Source organism: Anopheles stephensi, chromosome 3 (genome assembly GCF_013141755.1).
Source record: "Anopheles stephensi strain Indian chromosome 3, UCI_ANSTEP_V1.0, whole genome shotgun sequence".
Lineage (NCBI taxonomy): Eukaryota > Metazoa > Arthropoda > Insecta > Diptera > Culicidae > Anopheles > Anopheles stephensi.
This window is the reverse complement of record NC_050203.1, coordinates 82,435,668-82,449,310: the sequence shown is the minus strand read 5'-3', so window position 1 is coordinate 82,449,310 and position 13,643 is coordinate 82,435,668. Positions and strand designations below refer to the sequence as shown.

Genomic DNA, 13,643 nt, shown 5'->3' with positions numbered 1-13,643 from the left:
CCGAATCAAGCAATCCGTGCCCGCGTTGTCGAGTGTAATGTGACATTTCCAGTATGGCGTTTCCATCTAGTAGTCATGTATCGTCGTTTATACCAACCAGCTCAGGACAGTTTTTTCCACCACACGGTTTGAGGAAGACACATTTGGCAAGCTCTGCTACGAAGGCATCTAAATTCTCTCATTGAACCAATCGACCAAAACAGTGCGGAAATGAGTGCGCATCCCTCGACCACCTCGTTCGCACAGGAACAGGCTGCCGATATGCTGGCGTCCATTATCGCCCAGCTGCCAACCGTTCCGAGCGGTGAGCTGGAGGACGGTCAGCTGCCAACGGATGAGAAGCGGCCGGCGAACCGGTCTGCATCGGCTGCCGCCATACAGCAGTCGAAACGGTTGGCAAAGTTGAAGCAGAAGCTGGATCGACAGAACAACTTTATGGTGGAGTTGAAGCGGAAGATCCGCGAAAAGGAAGCGATGAAACCGAAGGCGGATTGTGACCGGGAAGAGTTGGCGTTTCTGAGGAATCGGTTAAAGAAGGAGGCCGAACTGCAGCACAAGCTGCTTGCGGATGTGATTGCCGAGATGCGGCAGGAAGGAAACCAGTGGCAATCGATAGGGCTCTGTCCGGACAGGCTGGATGAGTACTGTGCTAATCCGTGGACGTTAGGTGCTGTGGCGGTGGATGAAGACCGACGCTTCTCGGTGGATTCTACCCTGTCAGCACTCAGCTCGGATGAACAGGTTGGAGAAAAGGGCACCTGTCCGGATGCGGAAATGGCGAAACGCTTCGAGAAAGAGCTGATGAACCGTGACCGTGTGATTGAGATCCTGCAGAGTCGGCTCGATCGACTGTCGGCCGATGTGCACAAAGTGTGCCAAGACAATGATGCAATCTTGGACCGGACTCCGAAACCCGTCGCACCAATAACGCCACGCTTCTGCGAAACGGATATGATGCATCGGTTGGAGTTTTATCGCACAAACACGGAAACGTTGGGACAAAACTTGGAAGAAATGGAAAAGGCGTTACACTGCATCCAGAAGGAGTTGGGCCCAATGAGTGAGACGGAGTGTCCGCTGAAGGCGGCCTGCTCGAAGCCCTCGCCGTCGATGTGCGATAAGACTCCCTGTAAGCGATCGGTTTCCTGTCAGCAAGCTTCCGGTGGTGCTGATGACCGACCAACGGTTTGTGTGCTAGGGGAAATATCCTCAAAGCACGAATCCGGCGAACCTTTGATATGTGCGAAGGATGCCGATGCTCAGAAGCAGTACGCAATGTTGCTGACCGAGTACACCAAGAAAACGACCGAGTGTCGACATCTGTGTGAGCGCCTTGCAAAGGTACAGGCCGGTCCGGGTGAACCTTCGCCGGAGGATACTGAGCGGGACCTGCTGAAGAAGCGCTGCTCGGAGTTGCTGGACGAACAGGACGAGTTTCGGGTGCTGATCCGCGAGCAGGCCAGTCAGCTGGATGACTATCGTGCCCGGTATCTCGCTGCTCAGCAGGAGGTCGAAGAGCAGCGTCTTCAGATGGGCAAGCTGCAGGTCACAAACCGACGTGTGGAGAAGCAGATCAACTTTGAGATTGAACAGATCAAGCGCAAGTTCCAGGACAAACTACGCCATCTCACACCCTATCCACGGCTGCTGGAGGACGAGCAGGCCAACTCGGAAAAGTTGAAACGATCCAACGAAACGCTGTTCGTCGAGCTGGAGCGATCATTAAAGCAGGTGAAGCTCCTGGAGGACCGTCTCCAGCAAGTGCACGTGGCGAAAGACGGTGAAGTGAAACAAGCTCTGCAGCAAGCACAACCCGAACTCGACCAGGCCCGGGAACGGTTGGAGGTGGTCTTGAAAGAAAAACGCCTAATAGAAGAGGAAGCGCTCCGCTGGCAACGGGAGCTGGACGAGCTGCGGACCGAAAGTGCCAAGATTATTGAGCGTTCGAATCAGCGCGTCGAGAAGGAGCGGGAAGCGGCGCAGAAGAAGTACAGCCAGCTGGAAAGTGAGTTGGCCCAGTGCCGGGCGGAAGCTTCCTTTACGATCGGGAACCGCGAGCAGGCGTTGAGGGAGATGCACACCCAGATCAAGATACTGTCGGCGAGCTTTGACGATGCGCAGCTGCAGATCCGTTCGCTGCGCAATCAGCTGGCCTATCTGCAGAACGAGAAGCTGGTCTGTTTGGCGTAGCTACTGTGGGATGGTTGTAATTTTCTCGCATGTGGGCGTTTTTCGATGAAGGGATTTTGTCTAAATTCTACAAGAGTTTCAATAAATTGTTGGTAGAGCGTTGTCAGGAGCCTTAGGCGACCTTGTCAGGAAGCATATCTTAATCTATAAAGAGCATTGACTCCATCCATGAAGAACTCCATCAATTTTGGGCCTTTCGAATTCCTAACAGGCACATCGTCCAAGAGGAGGTCGTAGCTGATATCGGACTTACAAAAAGTATTAAAAGACACAGGACCCAGACCACGATTGTTATTCGTTTTATCTTCCAATATTGAGTTTATTCCACTGACACGTTCCCATCTGCCTGCGCTCTAGCGTTTTGCCCCGGCGAGCCATATCGCGTCCACTTACCGGCTCGCGTCAGAACGTAGCGCGCAGTGTGCGAGAGTGAAAAGGAAACGCTAGTAGAGTTGCAAGAAGTGAGTTGTACAGTAAGTAGTTTGTTAGGTGTAAATAAATAAATAAAACAAATCGAAACTAAACGAACGAACGGTTACGCTTATCCTTAAACTCAACTAAGCAAGAGCCGTAGCACGAGATTGGCGCGATTACGCGTTCTTGCCGATACCTTGTTCATACATTTATACACAGTTTGACTTCTCCTTCGTTTGATTTTGTTTTACTCATCAACTCTTGTCCAGTGTTCTTTCCACTTCTTGTGTTTGCACTTCTGTAATTCGGTTTGTAATTTCACTTTCTTCTCCTTTAAACTTGCTCTCCTAACAAGCTTTTGTTTCGCTTCTTCTATTTTATCACCCTGTGTTTGTGCGTGTCCGTTTTGTCTAATGTATTGTTGTTTCTTCCCTTTTGTTCGTCTGAATTGAACACTTTTCCCTTATTTGTTACGCTTCTTTTTACGCTTCTTTTTTTTTGGTTTCACATTTATTTTCCTGAAATTCCTTAAAAAGTTTCCTTTTGTCTCTTTTTTTACAGCATTTTTTTCTTTTTCCTTTTGTTCTACCTTTTGTCACAATGTACATACACAAATGTTTGCGATTTGGGATAAAAGACATCAACACAAATCTTCACATACACACAGATCGGCCTACACCGGCACCGGTTTACTGCTGCTGCAGCAGTAGGTTCTCCAGCTCATCGGCACTCCGCATCAGGAAGGCGGCCGATTCCCGGTACCCGGTGACGAGCTGCTTGACGGCCGTGATTTCTGCACTGTTCAGCTTGTGGGCCAGTATCGGTCGCTTCATCGAGAGATCGGTAGGTGCGGCTGTAATGGAGGCAGGGAAGAGGGAAAGCGGTGAGCGAATGGGGTGCATCGAGAGGGGAGACTCGCACGCGTAAATGGGGACGAGTTGGCCTACAATCGCTCAGCTGATTCCACAACTCACCGGTGCCGGCAGCGGACATGGTCGTGTTGGTCGTGGCACCGCTGCTCGTGCTACTGCTGTTGACCGAGTTCATGAAGTTTTGGTAGTGCTGGGACCGGTTCGAGAAGCCGGTGTTGTAGTCGTGGAAGTTGGAGATGGTAGGTACGGTCGTGGGGATGGTGGGCGTCGAGCTGGCACTGGCACTGGGTATGTTACTGTGAACGACAAGAGAGAACAAAATCAACCGTAGTAGGCATTGAGAGATTGTCCTAAGAGAGTTGCTAATCGGATAGCATAGCTTTGGGCGTTTTTTCCTAAAGAGAGCGCCTGAAGTTATGCTAAAAATATAAAACACATCGTTTCGAGTTATTCGGATTGCATAACTTCAGGCGTTTTTTTAAATCGAACATTTCAATGCTCGGGAGTAAAAACGCCTAAAGTTATACTAATCGCATTACTCAAATTGATTTAAACCAAGCACTTACAGCTTCATCTGGTTCATGTCCGGGGTCGGTGTGCTGGGAACGGGCGAAATCTTCGGCACGCTCGTCATCGGTTCACTCTTGATCGTGGACACGGACGTGGACTCTTGCTCGCGGTTGGCAAGGTTCTGGTACATGTTCGGTACGGCCGGCGGTGATTCGGCCGACGTCTGCAAAGACAAAAGAGCACACCCCAACACCCCCATTCAGGTGTTGGACATCGGCGCCATTAGTATCGAACATTCTCGCTGCCTTCCTGCCGAGGTACGTTGGCTGTTGGTTGGTTGGTTGGTTGTTGTTATTCTGTCCATGAAAAAGTCGTCGTCGCAAAAGTGCGGGAAGATGCGTTTGGAAGCGACCATTTTACCATAAAACTTACCGCCGCCGGTTGACTGACCGTCTGGCTGATCGGCTCCAGCCCGATGCGCATGCGCTTCGCATTGAGACTCTCGTTCTCGCACGCCACGGCCAGTATCTGTTCCGCCTGCACCGACGTTAGGTGTGCCGGCGTGGGGCGGGACTGGAAACATACAAGCATACCAAACCGATCATATCCTCCGCCTGCGGACGTGCTGCCACTAACCTCGTCCGTGCCCTCCACGGGACTCACCGTGTTCTCCCAGCCCTCGCGCGTCTTCTTGTTCCGCCGGCAGGACTTCAGGTACGTCCGGATCCGTTTCCGGGCCCGTTCGGCAAACTCCGGAAACTGGCGCGTACAGGAATCGATGATCGCTTGGATCTTTTCCTTCGGCTGCTTCGAGATCGGTATGATCCGGTCCAGGTTTTCGTCCACGAACAGCCGCACGAACATGTTGAACGCTTTCAGCCGTTCCGGATCGTTCACCGTGGCTTCGAGCCGATCCTCCGAATCGTCCTCGGACAGATCGTCCTCGTCCTTCTGCTCGGACGAGTTCGTTTCGTCCTGCTGCTGTTCTATGGGGGACGATTGTCGCTCACTTACCGGCAGTTGGTTGAAGTTCGTCTTGCCCGTCATCGCCAGCGCGTTCTGGTACTGTTGCCACAGGTTCGTCATCGTCGCCAGGTCCGGTCCTTCGGCTCCATTTTGTGCTGTTGCGTTCCGATCGGTACGGGACGAGGGGGATAGGTCAGTAATGTGTCCGAGTGTCCGGGGCTCTTTGTCCAGGACGGAAAGATTGAGGAGATACCACTAACATTTACCTGCCGCCGAGTTCTGATAGTTCCAGGCCAGTAGCATCAGCTTGAACTTGTCCGCATCTTTAATAAGACCTTAACGAGACGTTAAATGGTTGGACAGAGAGAACACATTTACTTTAATGTCACTGGCATCTTTCAAGAGAAGCTACATTCTTATTCTTAAGTTGTATAACATACCAGCATACGCATCTTCGCTGGGTGTGTTGGCCGTGCTTCCATTGTTTTCCGTCGTCTCGGTATTGAACGGCATGGATATAGAATCCTGAAACGAAATAAGAGAGATAAGAGAGACATTTTTTAAAATTACCTTCTAACCTCGAAAACAATTTAGCATAATTTAAATTTAAAGAAGGATTTACACATAACACAGAGTAAAGGAACACAAGGCAGCAAAAGAGATTAAAATTATATTAAAATATTGAGACACTCATTAAAGTTGTTTTTAGGCATTCTCTAAGTTTTATACTTTATATATATATTGGTTTTCATATTTATCCCATTTTATATAATATTTACATTATTTCACATCACACACTCTCTCTCGCGCTAGAATCGATTCGCTGTGATGGTTCGGCCTGCTTAGATCGATGAAGTAATGCGGATTGCCTACCCTCCTCGCTGCGTAGGCACACGAGATGAATCGAGAGAAAGGAACCAAGGGATGAGAGGCAGAGACCGGGGTGAGTGCGTGTGAGGCACGCAACGAAACGCGCCACCCTAAAGCCATTTCCATTTTTTTTCATAATCACAGGATTGTGGTGCGTGCGGCCCGTCCGTCTGCCACTGTCTCCCTCATAATGTGTGTCACACACCGCGTGAGGATGACTCGCGTCCCATTATATGGTACGGGGAGAAAATGGGCACGGGTAGGGGGGCAAAGGGGGGGGTGATGAGACGAAAGACGAGTGGGTTGGTATAATTCTGTTCCCCTTTTTCTGAAAATCGGAATCCGCCACGCAACAGGAGCACAGTCGGTGGTGTGTTCGGTGTGCGACCGGATACGAGAAGGGTGGAGGGATAAGCGGGACAAAGGGAGCGGAGGTAGGGTAGCAGTTCCTCTAGCAGCATGGGGAACGGGTTAGTGAAGGTACCCTGGATGGTACCGATTGGTTTCTACACGCGATACGAAAAGTGTCCTTTAAAAGCGTGAAAAATGAACAACACTAGAGTGGTTGAAGAGGCTCGTTTTGCCCACTTGGGAGATTTTGGTTTAAAAAATGGGTAACAGAAGAATGCATGTGTTAAGTACTGTTTATTTTTGTTGGTTTGTGTCTGGTTTTTGTTCACAATTTTTTTATATTGATTTCATATTGATAACAACGATAAGAATTGCTTTTTTGTTCACTTTTAAATGATGCATTAATTTATTTTTCACTTATTGGCTTGTGTTTCACTTTTACTGTTTTTGTTACTAATCTCTTTTTCGTTTTTATATTTCTATTTCTTGGTTTTTTATGATTGATGATTTCCATTGCTTTGTGATTAGCAGTTAGCATTGTTTTAGTTATTTATATCTTTGCTGTTTATATGTATTGCTTATATATTGCTTCTTATTGAATCGATTTACTCTTGTCTTTTGTTTTACCATTTTTTAAATATTTTTTATTTTAGTTATCGATACTAGAATTACACTTTTGTGTTTGCTGATTTTTTTTACTCGATTTTGTGTTACTTATTTTTTTATTAATTCTCACACCTTCATGTAAAATTAATATAAAGCCTGCATGCTTCATTTGATTTGATTATCAAATTACTTCATCTCGCAGACAAAAAAAAACTGATACTCCGAACATCCAATAAATTGTCTTCGCTTTCAGGACGGTAGTTTTAGTGTTACCGCCAACGCTGTCACCCTTGGCATGGCAACCCATGGGAAGGTGGTAGCGAGTGGATCTCGCCGTTCCACCGTGGGCGACGACATCGAACCGTACTTTCATCATCGTACGTACACGCGCGAGCCCGTGTTTGCTCGTCCGTCGGGTCGGGATGGTGGCACAGCACAGCGAACTCCCTTTTAAAAGCCCGCCAAACCGTGGCGTGTGGGAAGATGCGGCGATCCTGTCAGTTAGGGGGAAATGGGCGCGAGCGTACACACACATTTCTAATTCTTCGCGGTGCGTCCCACGGGTGCGTGTGCGTGTGCGTCCCTGTACCGTGTCCCCGGTTCCCCCTTCGTCACCTCATTCCACGACAGGGAGACAGCATTAGATGCGCACCCTCTTATCCGTTGGCTTTGTGTTGTGGGGTGAGAGAGAGAGTTTTTTTCTCTGTTTGACTTCGAGTTCGGTGCCTACAGTGTTCCTGTTGACGGTGATGACGGTCACAAGTGCTGGGTTTTCCCGGGTTCGATTCCACTGCCGTCGGGGTCGGGAGTGAGGAGTGTCAGTCAACTGTGGGCAAAGGCACAGTAGAGAGGGTGGAAAAAAGGACAGGAGAACGGATCCCACCGAGAGATGTACGTTCTTTGTCCTGTCCAAAAAGGAACTTTTCCAGCTACCCTTTTCTTGCCGAAAACCGAAAGGAGTCGAGGGGGATATCTTGGGCCATCGTCTTCCTCTCCACACTTTTCTGTTGAATTTCTAAGCAATCAGGATAATTTCTAACTCACACTCTCCCGCACACAGTGAGTTCTACGTACGTTCCCTTCCAAGCTCCATGGACCATGGACCCTTTTCTCAAGAATTCCTATCTTCATAACTTTCTTGCAGAGAAAGGCGACGTGTGGATGTGTTTGTGTGTGTGTCTCAACGTTTCAAGAACCCCTTTTTGCACTCGAAGAGTGGGGCATCCATTCCAACGAGCACAAGAAACTTGAAGAAGAATCCCGAAGAACCAACCCATCGTCCTATCGGACCGTTACCCCATTACACTCGAGTGAAGGAGGGCTGGCACAAGCACAGGCACCGACGAACACACCCAGTGCAGCATCTTCGGGCCAAGAAAAGGATGCGTCCCTTAAACTCTCGTCTACTGTTGTTGCCGCTCGTCCTTAATCTCGTTGTTCCAGTGCCAACGCCAACCGGACGGATATTCACCGAAAGGCTGGCCAGACGATAGGTGGAATAGGAGAACCGAGCAAGAGGGCGACTTAAGATTAATTAATTTTTATATTTTCCGAGATCCTCGGACGAACTCCGGAGGATGTTGGTGGGCGAAGAGGAAGCCGTCTCGCAGTAGAGACGAGATAAGACTTCGCCCCTCCGAGTGTTCGCTGCATCCGCACCAACACTTCCGGCACCCTGACATAAACGTCTGTGACTCATAAGAAAAAGTAGGGGAAAAGAAGGCGGATGGGGACACGCAGGCTAGGGCGTATTCCTTGGACGTCCAAAACTCCTGTCCAAACGGACGGTCCAAGATTCAAGACAAATGCCCTGTCGACCCTCTCTCGAGTGTCGTCCCCGAAAAAGAAGAGACAAAAAAAACTTCAACATCCTTCAACAATTTTTCTTCCTCCACCGGTTGCCGGTTCCCGGTGTGGCATTTTCGGTCCTTTTGTTTTTTTTTCTGTTTCGCCTTCGTACGCTCCCCAATTTCCCAGTCCCCGAGTGCCTCCCCGAGTGACGGAAAACTGACAACATGGCAACGTTCTTCTCGAAACGACTCGCTTTCGCTCGGTGGCTCAGGTCTGCTGGTCCGAATGGAACAAAATTCGATTCGCTTCAGCTAAAAAGGAGCGGCCACGGAATGTGACCTACCGTTGGGGTATTTTTTTTCTTCCACCCTCCGACCTCCCCAATCCCACTGCTCCTCCCACTTCCATCCTGATTTTCTCTAATGCTTTCTCGCATTGTACAGTCGTAGGGGACGAAGGGGGGGCGCACACAGGGAACAGTTGGGAAGGGATGTTTTTAATTTGTTCCTTCAACTTTCACGCGTTTTTTCCGTGGGGAATGGGCGAGGAAGGGAGTGAGGAAGGATGGGAGAGTTTTTCCACCTTCCACCAATTTCCCTCGAGGGGGCGAAATGGGAAACCTTTCTGCGCGATGCGACGCTCGGGGTGGGAATCATGGGGCTCGGTGTCTAAATGGTGGTAGCGTTAAGCTTGAGAGTCAGTCTGGGTATGTAGAACGAACATTGTTAAAGGAAGCACTGTAGTAACACGTAATTATTAGATAAAACGTTTCAATCATTTTTATAGATGGTGGATTATTGACGTTATAATTTTAGGATTGATAATTTTAGCACAGAATATTTTAATCGGAATATTTTATTTGTATCTAACAAATGGTCTGTGTATGTATCTTCTTGTTTTTCTTGATGAAAGTTCTGTAAAACTAGCATAGAATAAATATTTTCTCATCACTTTAAGGATTAGTTTTGCTCTGAAAACATCAAGTATTCGTAAAGCTACGCAATGCACTGTGTGATATGTTGATTGCCTAACTTTAGGCGCGCAACCCAAAATTACGCTAAGCAACCTGTTGAAGGTCCTATAGATTGATTGGGAAACGGATTTAAACCGAGAAAAGAACCTTAAATGAAGTGCAAATCCGTTATTCTTCAAAAATAAAAACAATACAGGATTTTGAATAACTTTCATATTAAAAAAATTGATTCCAATCTTCAAATCGCTTCATTTTACAAGTCGAAAAAATAAAATAGAAAAAAACCCCACTAATAGTCTAACAAATTTTTCTTCAGCACACCCGCTACACCTCACCCAACCCCCCCCCCCCCCCCCAGAACGCAGAAAATTTAATCATTTTCCATCCTTCCAATGAAATCGAAGGAACCCGCCCAAATATTGACCAATTGAACGGGCAAACTAATCCCACCGTACTGTCGACCCCCTGGAGTGATTTTCTCTGCTCTGGGTGGGTGGGTGGTATCCATGGAAAACTCGCCCCCTTCCCTCTCCTCCTCGAGCTACAGATTTTTTTTCCCGTGTCTCCCCAGCCTCTTTTACCTCCTCACAAAAACGTGGCGTCCAGCAAGAGAAGTGCAGGGCTTCCTTTCCGAGCTGAAAGTAAGAAAAAGATCACCGAACTGTCGGATCGGAAGCCCACACAACTCACACCCCAAAAAACCCTCCCCGGAGGTATTTTTTCCACCATCTTGACAGGGTGTAGGTGAAGGAAGAAAAATGGAGGGAAAGGTGAACCGGAGTTGCGCTTCTTCCTGATGGTTATTGCTTGCGTTTTCCTATTATTCAACCCATCCTACAGGCAGGTTGTTACCATCTCGGGAGAACGGGTGGGCCGGAGATTTCCCATCCCACTAAGCAGACACACACACACACAGACTCTTCGGAAGACTTACTTCGAAAGCGCCCGGTGGTGTGGGGCGAATATTCGTACCGAAGTCAACGTCCACCGACACCGGTTCGAGAAGATCGAAGACGAGGAAAATGGGTCCGAGGTACCGGGCGGACCATCAAGCGGACCACCACCGGGGCACACCGACAAAGAAAAAGGGGGAAAACTTGGGATCTTTCCGAATGAGCTCGCAAGCGGAGTAGAGCAGCAGCCGCAGAGCAGAAAGAAACGCGTCTTCGGGGTTTGCGCCCTGGTCTTTTGCCCGATTGCGAACGGACATTCTTCTTGCGATGTCTTTGGCGTCCCTTTTTCTGAAACCCAACCCCGCTCACCCAACCACTCCACCTCATACATCCACCTACCTTCCCCGGCCCGACCAAAAAAGCAAGAGGGTAAAACTGTCAGGAATTAAAAAAGATGGATGACATGGGGGATGAACGGTTTCGCTTCTTGGAATGTCGCCTCCCACCCGAAGGAGTCGGGTGCGTTCTGGGGCACTCTCCGTGCCGGGGTTTGGTCCGGATGGACGGATTTTCCCCTTTCCCTATCCCCTTGCCCCATTTTGCTCCTCCTCCTCCTTCTCTTCAAAAACCCCAAACACCCACGGTCGATGTACGGCTCACGTTTTTGCTGCTGATGCCGGTGGCGGTCGCGCTCACTTCATCTTCCCGTTGGTTGGGGAAAAGGAAACGAAGGGGAGCGCAAAGGAGGGGTGGGAGGCAAAATGGAAAAGTTCCATCATCGAACACCGGTCTTCTTCTTCGTGGTAGAAGACGAAGCAAAAGGAAAAACCGCCCAAAAACCCAAAAACCTCCAACTCGAACCCTGGAACCGGCAGTTTTTCTTGTGGTTGTAGTATGGGAAGGAGGTTCTGAGCAGGGCTGACGTTTTGTGATGGGATGGAAGGCACACACACACACACACATTGAAACACGTGGCCAGAGTATTTTTTTTCCTTTCCCTCGCTTTGTGGGAGGGCGAACAGGAAAAAGCAAAAGGAAAAATAAGCATCAGGTTCTTCGCTCTGGTATGGTCTCGTGGTGGGAGCGATTTTTATGAAGAAAATGAGTTTCTGATGAAGAGCACCGAGGAGGCGAATCGAAACGGAAGGGAACAAAAAAAAAGAGGCGAAATTTGGCCGGTTTCCCGAAAACGAATGAGTGAGGGGGAAAAAAATTGGGAAAAGAAAAACGACGGGACATCGTTTCGAATCCGGGCAGCCCGCGGGAGGTTTAGGTTGTTTTAGGAGGGGGGTGGGTATGTGTCTTTGCGTCGACTTTCCCTTTGTAGCCCGTGGGACCACCCTTCTTCATTCCTCTTCAACCCTCCCTAACCACAATCAGGCGTCGAAGGGTGATCGCGAGGAACGGCAGAAAGAAAAAGGATGGACGGGATATTCGATTGCGGTTCAATTAAGAGATTGGACCGACGGGCTGGAGTGTGTGCGTGAACTCACACACACAGATAGAAAGGGAAACCCTGGGTGGGAAGATAAGAATGGGGAGGACAAGTCAAAAGTTATGAGCCGTTCCGTTTGGTGGTAAAGCCAAAAGAAAAAAGGAAAAAATATTCGGATGGACATCACCCGGGGAATCGAGTTTCAGTACTCGGAAAATTTCCTTTGAATTGAATAGTGAGGGAGTGAGGCGACGCACACATACATCGGTGTGCGAGTGCGTACTGGGCAAACAATTTCCCACTGCCATTCCCATCCCAGCGTGTGGGGCACCGTGCGAGTTTTTCGATAACAAATATTAATAAACTCCTAGCCCGGTGTAACTGGAACGGGGACTGGTTTTTCGGTACAAATGTGTTGCACGGCATCGTTTCGTATCATACGATGCATTTTATATTAATCAGATGTGTATTTGGCGCTTTGTTGTACTTCTACTCCTGCCCAGTTCATTGGTCGGGTTTAAAGATTAAAACGCTAGATTGGTGCATTGCAAATTGCATGCTTTTAGGCGCACCAGCGTGTGTGATAAGCCGATTTACGGGAAAAATGGATGAAAGACGGCGTGTTGAAAGCATTATTTTTAGGCGAGCGCGCGTGTGTGTGTGTGTGATTTTGTAAGTATTTTGTTTGTGTGGTGATAATGGGTTTAAGGTTAGCGATATACGCTCCAAATCAGTCATTTTATCAAATTCACTAGAATTATTTGTCCTGCCTGTTTTTCACGGGAATAGGTGATTGTCTTTTCCTGTTTGTTATATTTTTTGTTTTTCCTTTTATAATTACAGTACACAAAATTATTTAATGCTTCGTGCAATAGTGTAATTAATTTGCAACGCCTCGGCACAAATTAGAAATTAAAATACACCGAACAAAGATAAGCATAATCATCACAAACAGAGCCCAAAAAAATATGAGATATTTTGTGTACTAACCTTATTGTTATTGTTGTTGTGTAACATTGCTGCTGCTTTTCTTTTCGCTGATTTTATTTAAGAACAATCGTTCAAATAAAAAGGTATCGTGAAGCACAAGTAAAATGAGTATTAAAATTATAAGAACACAACCAGACCACGGGAGATAAAAAAAAAACGTGAAGACACGAAAGTTCATGAATGAATCGTAATCGACGGAAGACAAACAATAAGAAAGCGCACAGAAAAACGACGTAAACATACACACGATACGATGCGCAATCGACATGTAGCACGTGTTTTACCAGCACCACAAATGCATGAGTGTAGTGAGTGAGTGGTGTTTGTATGCGACATGACCGTGCCACACAGTCGAAGCGATGAATCGATGTACGTAAAAGAATTGTATAACCAAAAAAAAAAAAATAATCAAAATGATTTTTTTAAAGAAAAGATAAATAAGTGAGTAAAAGATGTAAGTATCCATATCCGGGTTGAGGAATCGATTGCAAATCGCCGCATCGGAAGAAGATAAGAAGTAGAGAAAGAAAGATCGAAAACACAACATTAGTTAACCACTCTCACTTTTCACTGTATCGCTTATCGTTTGCTTAGCAGTTTTTGTGCGAAAGTAATTTGTACTTCGCTTTTTTTTAGATCACTTTTTGCTACTGTTATTTTATCTCCCGAAAATACTCTTTTTATCAGTGTATTGCTATTGAAGCATATAATCCCATAACCACAACCGGAAACTCACTCATTGGTCAACACACTTGGGATGCCGGGGCCGAACGTAACACGCA

The 13,643-nt window shown here is 47.6% G+C and overlaps 2 protein-coding genes across 8 annotated transcripts in view; one reads left to right on the top strand and one right to left on the bottom strand.

Annotated features, from left to right (window-relative positions):
- Positions 1-51: 51 nt before the first annotated feature.
- Positions 52-2,395, top strand: LOC118513665 (coiled-coil domain-containing protein 186). The gene has a single exon (XM_036059766.1). The coding sequence runs from the start codon at positions 211-213 to the stop codon at positions 2,188-2,190; it is 1,980 nt and encodes a 659-aa protein (XP_035915659.1). The 5' UTR covers positions 52-210; the 3' UTR covers positions 2,191-2,395.
- Positions 2,396-2,484: 89 nt separating this feature from the next.
- Positions 2,485-13,643, bottom strand: part of LOC118513664 (nucleolar protein 4) — a 48,820-nt gene continuing 37,661 nt past the window's right edge. Inside the window, exons 6-12 of one of the 7 annotated variants that reach the window (XM_036059762.1) lie at positions 5,393-5,477; positions 5,213-5,275; positions 4,650-5,107; positions 4,407-4,559; positions 4,043-4,209; positions 3,579-3,772; positions 2,485-3,457 (exon numbers count right to left, since the gene is read on the bottom strand). In XM_036059762.1, the coding sequence (XP_035915655.1) occupies positions 3,294-3,457; positions 3,579-3,772; positions 4,043-4,209; positions 4,407-4,559; positions 4,650-5,107; positions 5,213-5,275; positions 5,393-5,477 (1,284 nt within the window). In that variant the 3' untranslated portion in view covers positions 2,485-3,293. Of the gene's footprint in view, positions 3,458-3,578; positions 3,773-4,042; positions 4,210-4,406; positions 4,560-4,649; positions 5,108-5,212; positions 5,288-5,392; positions 5,478-13,643 lie in introns of all 7 variants that reach the window. The other 6 variants (XM_036059763.1, XM_036059759.1, XM_036059760.1 and 3 more) reach the window with 6 other exon arrangements.

Coding starts and splice junctions, on each gene's coding strand:
- LOC118513665 (XM_036059766.1), top strand. CDS start 211: ATGAGTGCGCATCCCTCGACCACCTCGTTCGCACAGGAACAGGCTGCC.